This window comes from Lycorma delicatula, chromosome 8, assembly GCF_047948215.1.
Source record: "Lycorma delicatula isolate Av1 chromosome 8, ASM4794821v1, whole genome shotgun sequence".
NCBI classification, from domain to species: domain Eukaryota; kingdom Metazoa; phylum Arthropoda; class Insecta; order Hemiptera; family Fulgoridae; genus Lycorma; species Lycorma delicatula.
This window is the reverse complement of record NC_134462.1, coordinates 111668319-111680409: the sequence shown is the minus strand read 5'-3', so window position 1 is coordinate 111680409 and position 12091 is coordinate 111668319. Positions and strand designations below refer to the sequence as shown.

General features: G+C 27.6%; 1 protein-coding gene across 4 annotated transcripts in view; it reads left to right on the top strand.

The window, feature by feature from the left end:
* The window catches only part of Sara (Smad anchor for receptor activation), an 88749-nt gene extending 78758 nt beyond the window's left edge, over nt 1-9991 (top strand). For 2 of the 4 annotated variants that reach the window (XM_075373276.1, XM_075373279.1), the window contains exon 17: nt 916-9934. In XM_075373276.1, the coding sequence (XP_075229391.1) occupies nt 916-1071 (156 nt within the window). In that variant the 3' untranslated portion in view covers nt 1072-9934. The other 2 variants (XM_075373278.1, XM_075373277.1) reach the window with 2 other exon arrangements.
* The last annotated feature ends 2100 nt before the right edge of the window (nt 9992-12091 follow it).

Sequence of the window (12091 nt, the reverse complement as noted above, 5' to 3'; positions counted from 1 at the left end):
AATTCAACAGAGTTTGCAAAAGTCACTTCATGATTTTTAGCAGCTGATCAAAAGACATTAGTTTTTGCTTTGTATAAATTTTTCTCCTCTTTGCTAATTTTCTTACTCCCTCAAGCTGTCTTTAAAATTTTCAACAAGTACTTAATATACTTCTGTATGTAAAAAGAAATTAGGTAAAAATAATTACTTTCAGAAAATTTTTAATTACATCTATATACATCAGTTTAAACGCTTTACTACCAAAAGTTGAACCTCAGCTGTGCACTGAAATCCTTAATGAATTCATTTTTGAAAAAAATGCTATGGTTTATAGTATAAGAAAAAACAAAATCTGTCAAAACTTTAAACAATGTAAATTTATGTTTAGTCATTTGGCTAGTTTAATGCTTAGTACATTTCTTTCTGTTCTGTGTGTTAATCTTATAACTCAACATAATTATTATATCCTACTTCCTCTGTTATTTATTCTATAAATTACAATCTTTGCCTTCCTCTACAGTTTTATTACCCTCCACACATCTCGAAACAATTAGCTAAACCTGAATCTCTTAATACATGACCCATCAGAAAAGAATGACACACTAAAAGAAAAGTTTGGTTGTAAAAGATATGCCAAAATTGGCAAAAAAACCATAATCAGCCTAATATATGTTCAGTTAAGTAAAAATTTTAAGCAAGATAATTTAACTTAGTAAACTGTTCAGTAAAAAAGAAAATCCACTAGTGTGGCACCAATGTATCAGTCCACAGTCTTAGAAGAATTAAGCAGAATTATTTTTTCTTAATATCCCTGTAACAATTTTACTTGATTCCTTGCTTTCACAAAATATCAAGCAAAGCTATTAGTTAGTATTATTTATAATTTATGGACATGATGATAATTTTATTGTTACTTTGTTAATTTTACTTGAACAGGTCGGATACGAGGCGGGTAGTAATTGTGAAAAATTACCACCTTTATACATGAATATCCTGGATAATGAATTAGTTGCTATTGTGCACCAAGCTGCTATCACTTGTCAAGATACGCCTGCTACTCTTGAACTCATTTTCCGCATTATGGAATCATGATAAATATTTATGTCAGTGTTCATATCGTTTTAATTATTCTTTGCAGCTATAATTACTATTACTGCTAGTAATATTTTTATTGAGCATTTATTTACTTTTTTTTTATTTATTTATTACATTTTTAATAGTGCATCTGCAAAATAAATATTGTACATTTTATAATTGTATTATTTAATAATTGATATGTTATCTAAGTATGTGTGCAGTATGTATGTGAAACAGTATTTTTGAAGGTATTTGTGTCAGTCCTGTGAGAAAAAGGCTTGGGTAAAAAACTGTAGTTTTTAACACTGGATGTGGCAACTGCATTTTCTTTTAAAAAACATGTCCCGATGACAGAATTTATTCCCTTCCTACTTCTCTCCCGCTGAGAAATTTGTGGCATTAATTCACTTTTGTATGATAATTTTCCACCACGTCCTCAAAATTTTATATCGATTCACATAAAAAAAGCACAAATTCGGCTATATAATAAATGTGTACTTTTCAAAACTGATGTAGTAATGGCTGTTCTCAGTGCTATATTGTGTTGTGTGTTCTTAAGTTCAGTCATCCCACTCTGATTTTTTTTTAAATGGGTAATGCCATTAATAATTGAAAGTAGTAATGAAAAACTGAAATTCAAAATCCAGGCCGCTCACTATTACCAACTAAAGAAAGGAGCTTTGTTGAAATAAAAAGACTAAATTTTTCCTTTTTTCCAAATAAAAGTAAAATACATTTTGAAGTTTTATAACTGGTAATGTAATACATTTTTATAATTCTTAATAAATTTTATTATATTTTCATTGTAAATGTAAAAAAAAATGAATATTTGTAAACAAGAAATCAATAATGGTGCATTCAATAATAAATCAGTAGTAAATAATAAAAAATTGCACAAACAAAAAAATATATTACTTTGTATATTACTGTGCTCAGTTTTTTTCAGCTTATTATTGATTTAGAAATGGTTAACAACATTCCATAAATAGAAAAAAAGAATGATACGATTAATTTATTAGGGTTACAATTAATATACCTTATAGTGGTTCTGGAAGCTAAACAGAAAAAGAAAAGGGTTGCAATTATGGCCCAGTCGCATTATTTTTCTCATAGCATCCACCAGTTTAATAAGATGTGTCATAATTACATGCAGTCTGCACTCAGTGTAAAATTACAGTTATTCTATGAATATTTTTTTTTATAATATAAAAATACATTATCATCTGTATTTAGCAACTACTGAGATTTAGTCACTTCAATATTTTTTTTTTGTACATTAACTGATACTGTTACCTGTTAAAATATACCATTCCTCATGAATCTCCTACATACTTAAAATGTGTTACCACAAAATTTGATTTGAAGAAAAAATGAATCAGGCTAGATAGATGTGTTCCACAACTTGTCAGGTAAACCTGTTGACATAGTCAAACTAATTTGTCTCTTAGGTTGACATGGTCGTAGCATAATATTTCTCAAGATGTTAAGTTCTAAAAGTTATTTTTCTAAGTGTTTGAGTGTTATGTAATTTTTTGTTTTTATATAAAATTATGTTTATAATAGTATTTTTTACAAATAAAAACAGCAATTTACTTTACCTTTTTTATTAAAATAAACACTGAAAAATTAATTGTAATTATCATTGAAAAATGTGATTTAGAAATCTGATCACTTAATCTAACTTTTAAAAGTAATCTTGCACATATTTTAAGGCAATGAATTTATTACATTATGTTCATAGTCAATACTACTTTATTGTAATTGAGCTCAGTTAAATTGAAAATGATTTAACATTGTCCATAGAATTTGTCACTAAGTTACAGATCTTCAGTAAACTACCTTATACCACATCCTGTGTTTTGAATTCTAATATTGTTAATTAATGTAACTGTTAAGGAAAATTATTACCTTAGTAAAGATTATAGTACACAAAAATGGTGGTGCGTAAAGATTATAATACAAAAAAATAAATAAAAATGTTGATTTTATTTCCCATTTAAGATGAACATATTGCAAATACATCATAAAAGATTTATATACAGTAAACCTTGTTAATCTGAACTAAATGGAACTCAAGTTTGTCCAGATTAACACAAATATTTGACAGTTACGGGTTTAAAACAAAAACTCAAACTTTATTATAAAATACACTTATTTATTGCGTTTTAGAATATGATACAGTAGTTTGATTATTTATTTACAGTATTAGAGAAATTTTTATTTGTTTGGCTTAATTTTGTGCAACACAGTATGTTCAAAAAATAATTGATTAATAAATAAAGTGTTCATAATGTAAACAAAAATAAAATTTCAACAATCAACATCTTATTTATAAAAATTTAATAAAAAACAAATGTTTAAATAAATTATTAACTATGTAAAAAAGAACAAAGAACCTTTGATCACTTGCATACTTAAATCACTTGCTGAAATTAGTTTGCATGCAAATCATCGAAGAACACGGCTCAGGTTTGGGAGCATGAGATGTGCAATCACCAGGTATAATTCCAGAAGGCATTTTGAAAAAACTGCTTATTTTTTTATGCATATGTCGCAAGAGTTCATAATACGCAGAAATTCTTTATTTTTACATTTTTCCATGAAGTCAGTCACATAATTTAAATACTCTTTTGTTTTTCAGTGTATTATCCTCATAATTTGAGTCTCCCCTTACATGTTACACAATTTCTTCCTGTTAAATTTTTGTTACCAGGATCATCCTCATCGACCTCCAACCTCGCTTTGATATCTTCACGAGTAGCATCACGTTCTCCTGCTTTTAATAAATCATTTCTGTAATCTTCTAGTTCTAATCCCTCATCGTTCTCTTAACTTAGTAAATCATAATGTATTTTACTCCATGCCTTTATTAACATAGAGCATTTTACTTCCTTCACTGCAAAATTAAAGATCATATTGATCTTTAATTATATGATTTAATGTTCTGAAGTATACACTTACCCATGTTATCTTCTTCCTAGTTATCACTCGTTTCAATCGCTTCCAAAATTTCATTTAAAAATAGCTTACTGTAACACTGCTTCACAGTAGAAATACAGCTTGATTCATGGGTTGTATTAATGCTGTTGTGTTGGCCAGTAAAAACTTGCACTTTATTTTTCCACCTTCACTGCAAAGGAAAGAAGGTTGGCATGGATGGAACATTGCCAATAAGAATAACTGCCTTTTACGTATTCAGGAGAAAATTTGAGCGCATCTATTTTTTATTTTCAGAACAGCATAAATTTTTAAACTAATCTTTGAAGACATCTGCAACGTATTAATTTTTTTTTAATTACATGAGGATTTTTGCTCATTCTGACTATTTATTGGCTTTAATACATGATTACCTTCAGCTTTACCACAGATCAAGGCAGATACTTGCACCTTATCAATTTTACGGCTAGGAATATTTTTTACAGACCTTGATGCTTGGGTATTTTCAGGAATTGCTCACAGATATAATCTGGTCTTGTCTGCATTGTACAACTGACTGAGTAGTAGACTCTTTTTTTTAATCAGATCATCAAGTTCCTTTTTAAATGTAGCAACGGCCTCACTATCTCCACTTAAGACTTTTTCTGCGGATTGACAATATTGTGTCATCGGTGAAATCTGTACAGCCAACCTGAGGTTGCTGAAAAGTTTTCAAAACCTAAAATAACTGGCTAATCTTTTAGCATCAACTGTATTTCAACACTTCTTACAGCTATACCTTTTGAACAATGTTGCTGATACCATTTATTCGAGATCGTCATCTGCACCAGAACGCTTATGTCAGATACTGTTTGTTTAAAAATTCCATATTCCCTTCAAACACTAGCTACCAACACACCTTGTTCAAGTTTTTTAATAAACTGTAACTTTCATTACAGATGAGAGATATGTGTTTTTGTTTTTGACTAAGTTCTGGCTTACTAAGCGACAAATTAAAATTAATTTTATAAAAACACAAAGAAAACAAACCGTTAACTCATTGGGCTCCAGAACTTATAATCAAATTCTCAATATAAGGGCAGGAATTTATTTATTTTTCTTGTTAAATCAGTGTTTTTGATTATACATTTACTTGATTTCTTGGTGAAAGTGATTATAAAGTTAAAAACTCAGGAAATGTTCACCACACACCTGTTGCATGGTCCACATCATGAAGTGATTTTATTCCTGTAGTATAGGCAACAATACATCACACGTATGTAAATTCATCTTTAATAATATATTGTGAAAATAAGGTAATAAGTAATGTATAACATACTTTATGAATATTTTTCGCTATTCATAAAACTTGAAAAATATAACATTCATTAAAATAAATTTACTATTTTTTTTTTTTTTGCAATTACTAGTATAATTTATAATTGAGTTTTTTGGTTACAAAACCAGGTATCTCCACCCTGTTGCATTTGTCAGAAAAGGAAGAAAACTACCTCATTCATTTTATCAACATAATTTTTCTTCGTGTATAATAACATGGTGGGATTTGCTAATTACACTGATAATTACTGAATACCGCACCAATGTTTTTAATAATAGGCATTTAAAATTTGTTGATACCTAGCTTTGATACCAACAAAGATTTAACTTTTGTCTTGCCTTTGTAGAATATTCATGCCAGTGTGTTTAATGTTAAATAAATATAAAAAGACTAGTTTAATTAAATATAGATTTAATATTATACAGATACAATAATACCTTAAATTCCTAACTTAATTTGAAGAAAAAATAACATTTTAGACATTGTGTAATTAGTGAAATAAAATAAATAATTAAATATGTAAATGTTCATCTAAAATATCAATAACCATTTCACAAATTTCTTCATTAAAAGGAACTGTTAGTAAATGTTCAGCTCGGTTCAAGACTTCACTGTAATATTGGAGTTTGTCATTCTGCCAGTCTTTACGTAGTAAGATTCTAACAACTCTTCAACATCCCTTTATTTTTTCCATACTAATATTATTTGAGTTATCAGCCTCAATAATATCAGGGTTTATATCACTTGCAGTTAGTCCACTTTCAGTTAAAACTTTAGCATTACCACAATCTTGTTTTGAAGTATAATTCTCCTCTTACAATTACATTCAGTTTAGTGCAAAAACATTATAAAATAAATCTGTTTTAAGCACTAATTTTGAAATGCCACGATTCTAACTGCTTCCACACTATGTGCTTCAGAACGATTTTCTATAATACCAAACTATTTAGATGGATTAGCAATTACTTGGAGGGAATAAGCATATGTCCCTTGCTGGGTAGATTATTTCAACAGATTTTATGTTTGTGGGGACTTCCACTAACCACTTGCTGCACATGGCTAAAATAATTTTATTTTTGTTCTGCCTCCACAACTTCCACAAAACGATTTAACGTTCTTGTAAGGGTCATATCTATTTTAATCAACTTGTCAAACAAAACAGAAGCAATTAGATTTACTTGGTTTTGATTCCAGTTTTGTGTAGATTTACCGTGGTTTAATTCCAAGTTCATTTTTTAACCATTAAAAAGTATTCTATTTACCTGAATTTGAAACCAGATACATTTACTACAGTGCAAATAATTAATTTATAAATAAAAACGTATGTTTAGTTAAGAATTACCTAAAATAGGAGATTTTATTTACAATATATTTTTTAAAAATTAAAAAATATTACATTTTATATAATAAACCATTAAAGAGTTAAAATCTAAACATTTTTTATAAGATACTAAAAGGCAGTTATTTTTCAATATTATAATAAAATACAAAAATTTTCTTTCCTTCGTTTTGAATTTATTATAAATACCTCAAAATTAAATTTAAAATTAAGAATATTAATAATAGATAAAGTTTAAAAACATTTTTTCTAATGTTTATAAAGCATTTAGTGTATTTTTAGTAACGAAATCTAAATATAGTCAAATGATACTCAGCATCAAACTTAAAAATCAATTTCAAAAATAAAAAATACAATTAGGCTATATCAAATTTTGTAAAACATTGAACACAAAACTGTAGGTAGAATAATAGTAATTATTATTAGCAATTATTGTATTTTCTCAGATAAAAACCGGTTTTTAACTGGTAATCTGGAAAAACAGAGGTAGTCTATTTATGTACTGTATGTAATACTATACTGTATTTCACTGCACTAGCAAATCCAGCATCCATTTCACAATAAGGTATGAACTGCGATTTTATTATTAGGACTACTCTATTTATTTATCATATCTATAATATTATCATTAGTTTCAATTGGATGTATAATAATATTTTGTTGCTTTCCTTCAATGTTTTGAATATTTTACAGTTAAAAAAAATAAGTTACAGTAGGTTTGTTTTATATTTATAATTTGAAACTGATCTCTTTATAAAGTATTTAACTACAAGTTTATGATTAACACATGCTATGTTGCAATGTATTCTTGTAGAATAGAAAAATAAAGTTGGAACAGAAGATTTTTCTTAGTCCATCTTTTGTAAATAAATGGCTTTCAAGTTATTCAATTGGCAGAAAATAAAAATATCTCTGCATAATGCTTAAAATGATAAAATTATATTTAAAATGTATTTCCCTTATTGTTTAACTTGTGACAAATTAGTTAAACAGCATTACATGAATTGCACTGTTAAGCTAAAATATAATAATAGTAAATTTAAAATGTTGAATTATTATCAATTGTAAAACAACCTGGAAAAAATTATCCTATACTTTCCACCTAAGTTGCTCTTTACAGGCATTATGATTCAATTTCATAACCTCAATACAATCAACTTTTTCGTCACTTAACTCACTCATTCTGTTTCATCAAAATCAGATTCTTTATATCTTCTCCTGTATTTCATAAGAAAAATTATGAGCGTCATAATAAACAGAAAAGGGAGAATGTGACTGCAAAAAATTAAGATATTGGTCAAAGTGTCAAAGGTAACGAATTCTTAATTTTCACTTTTACATTTACTTTGGGTATATTTTTTTAGTTATAAACAAGAAATATTTATATGAGTGTGAACAAAATAACATGATGTACAGTTTATTAGGAACTAATAAATTACTAGAAAGCAGCAGTATTAATAATAAACATTACATATAGGTAAATAATGTACCTTCTACAAATGTTTTACCAATTAGATGTTTGTGTAAGGAATACCTCTGGAGAATAAGGATTCATTGGTTTATACTCTTCAAGCTTTCTGGTATCTTCATATTATTACTGATCCCAAATTTTTAAACAGAAGCAACAGGTTTAACCACTGAACATATTTTTAACTTATTTTTCTGAGTGTGGTATACTTACAATTTCTAAATTACACAAAAAATGGAAAAGAAATCAAGTTTGTTTTAAAAATGACATCCATTTTTCACCAGACACTCTTCAAGCCTTTCATGAAGCACTCCCAAAAACACAACCTAACAGCCCTTGTGTTACGGCAACAATTTCCTGACTTATGGCCTCTAACCTCAGCATATCATAGATATGCTGAGGTTCGAATAATAAACAAGCTTTACAATGTCTTCATGGTGAGAGATTAGACCCCCAAGAAATTTTTCTTTCAAATTATCGACTGCAATAGTAGGTATGTAGGCAGATCTTGCTGGTACCAAACTAAATCACAAGTTGATTGGTTCCACTGAAGTTAAAGCATCAGAAAATTTTGAGGCATGGAAAGAGAGAGAGATAGCTGCTAGTTTTCACTGCTCTCTTAACATGCTAACAGTGTGGCTTAACATTCTCTGATGTCCTGCCTTCCCTTTAACTTTTTAAAACTGAACTTGTTGTAGCTCAAACATTCTGCACCCATAACAAAATAGAGTTATGGAATGGAACACAACCTCTTTGAGAGACATTGAAATATTGACGGAACTGGCGAGGGAGTAACATAAGGCTCACCACTTCTCACCCAACCACATTTCCATCGCTACTAAAATAACACTGTGTGGGCAGTTGGCCTCACTTCTATTTTTTCTCTCTCTCTCCACCACTAGCACTGATAGTCACACACTAATGAAAACAATCAGATTTTATGCCACACCCCCTGTATAATTAAAAATTTAGATAATAATTTAATCAATATCATTCTTTAATCTAGGCCAAAAAGTTTTTTTACAAACCAAAACTAATCTTCAGACAAAGATAACAATAAGCCAAACCGGTTTTTTCTACATACATTATGATATACCAGTTTGGTTTAATATTATCTAGTTTTTTCTGCAAATCAGATTTGATGGAAACTTGCATACATACTCATGAGATGTGTTCTTTTAATAATTAAAAGAACAGAAACTTATTACTGTTCCATTGCTAGTTAACCATTTTATTTTTAAAAAAAAAGATGTATATTTTTGTTATTTGTAAATTAATATTGTAATGATAGAACTAAACTAATTAGTAGTAGTAAGGCGTTAATTGAATCACGCTATGTTTTATCAGTTACATTGTAATTAAAGTAATACACATAGGTATATATATTTAATATTATTTTTATTATATTACTCATATATAACGTGGATTATTAATAATAATAAAATTTATTTTTTATATAATTGATTTGTAATGTTATTAAATATGCATATCAATAATTATATTATTTATTAGATGGTATAGTCTGTTCATCAGTTGTTCAGTTTTTTCTAATTTTGTTTATCATCATGTATTGTTTTTTTTTAATCTCAATTAGGTAGACATATTTAATATGATCTATATTTTAAACTAAAAGTTTTTTTTTTAATTTTTCATTATATATGCCAGTAATATTTTGTTATTTAAATTTATATATATATATAATTGTTTTAAAGATTATTATCTTTTTCTTGTATTATTGTATATTGTATCTTATAAACTACTTCATAATTATGTGTAAATTTATTAATTATTTTAATGTAAATCACATTTTTTTCTGTTCTAGATATTGATTATTGATCATAAAAATAAAAAAATATTTTAAAAAACAGTTGCTAGAAAATTTTCTCATTTATAAACCACCTTGCTTAATTTTCATAATGAACGTGATAAAAAGTTTTAAAAATAAGAAAATTTAAATTACTTGAAAACACATGAAAGATTGTACAAACAATTGTCAAGTAGTATGTTTTCGCTTGACTGACAACAATCCTGTTTATACATTATTTTCTTTGACCTACAGTTTTTGCAATGATATAGTGATTTAACAGTGGAGATCAAAGTTATATGTGTCTATTATTAAGTAAATGTGTTTTTGTTTTGAAAACACATAAAAAATTGTTTATGAATTTCTTGTAATTTTGAAAAAAAATGTTTAAAGTTATTTATAAATAAATCACTCTTATAAACGGCTATTCTTACATATTAGGACACATTGTAAAAAGACTCTTCAGACTAAGTTACTATGAGAATATTTTAGATAAAATAATCTCTCTAGGTCCACCATTTCTAATGTACATCTGAACAATGTTATTGGTTTGTAGTTTCACCCTTTATTTTTAATTTCTTAAATTTACAAATGGTGTACACTTTACATCATTAAATCAGCTGTGCTGCCTACATGGTATTCCAAAACAACAAACAAATTGCATAATTTCTGCATCTAACATGAGATACCACCGCATCAAAGGAACTAATAAGAATGATTGCAAGGTTTCAAAGAAATTGATTAGGGTTGTATGTTATATGAAGTTGTTTCACAGCACCAAAAGAAGTGAATTAATGCTGAGTGAAGAACACGGAAATATTTATTGATGTCCATTAATTCATCAAATAAACCCTCATTCAGCAGCTAGAGACATTTGGGCTCCTAATTTATAACTAAACCAAATCTTGCAGTAATTGTTACATTAAACAGTTGTGGGTTCATGGGCTTATTTTAATAACAATAAACTATTCTTCAGTTTTAACATGTAATCAGATCTCACAGAATTAATTATTAATTTTAATATTAAATTTTACATTTAACTTCAAATCACATAAGAACAGTTTAAGGTAAATGAAGTAAAAACCTTAATTAAGATATCACAAAATTCAATTATAAAAGAATCACATCAAATAAATTTATTTATGATCTATAAATCTGAAATCCGAATTTTCAGTGATGCACTTTTTTTATTATCAAGGTGTGGTTCATCACAAGTATGCACTCAAGGACAAACTGTCAATAAACAGAACATACTGAACTTTTCTTTGTTGGCTAAGAAATGCTGATCAACACAAGAAACTACAGCTTTGAGAAACTGGTGATTGGAAACTTTCATCATGACTACACTCCAGGCCATGCACAACTTTGAGATTCTTGGCAAAACAAGATTGAACAATTTCAGCAGGCTCCCTGCAATTTTTGGCTTTCTAAACTTAAAACTTTCACTTAAAAAAAATCTGATGTGGACACTACACGACTTTGTTGTATGCCTACTAAATTAAATAAAATTTTATTTCATTAATAACTTCAGATTTTTTTTTTTTTTTTTATTGAATTTTTTTGAACTATTTTCCTCCACAGTACATATTGTGAAAGTCCATTTTAAAGCTGAGTATTTTCAAATTTAAGAGAAAGAAATGACTTAACTTAAAAAAATAAGAGCAATGGAAGAAATTTCAAATTACCAGAACACATAAAGCACAAACAAAAAATATAACTACTGCATGTTCAAGATGACAAAAAAAACCATGACTTTAAATACCTGACATTGGTGTGGTGGTCTGTTTTTTCCGAATATTTAAAAAGTATAAACAATTTATTTATAAGTAATAAGTTAAATTGAAAATAAATAGATTTACAATTTAGAGAATGTTAAATTTTCTATTCAGCAACATAAGTGTCAACCAGGTAACTAAGAAAATACTGCTTAAAAAAACGACTGAAACTGGTTCATTACTTTATTGCAATTAATAGCTTACACCAACTGGTTACTGTAACAAAGAGAAGATTATAAACTAGGATCATATTATATTAATATTAAAAATAACAGGAATATAACCAATTAACAGGAATTTACTGAACTTGGCTTTTAATTTTTGAATCTTAACTCAGAACAACTTTTTTGCATGGAAATGATAGAAAACTATTGTCAAAATCCAACTCAAGATT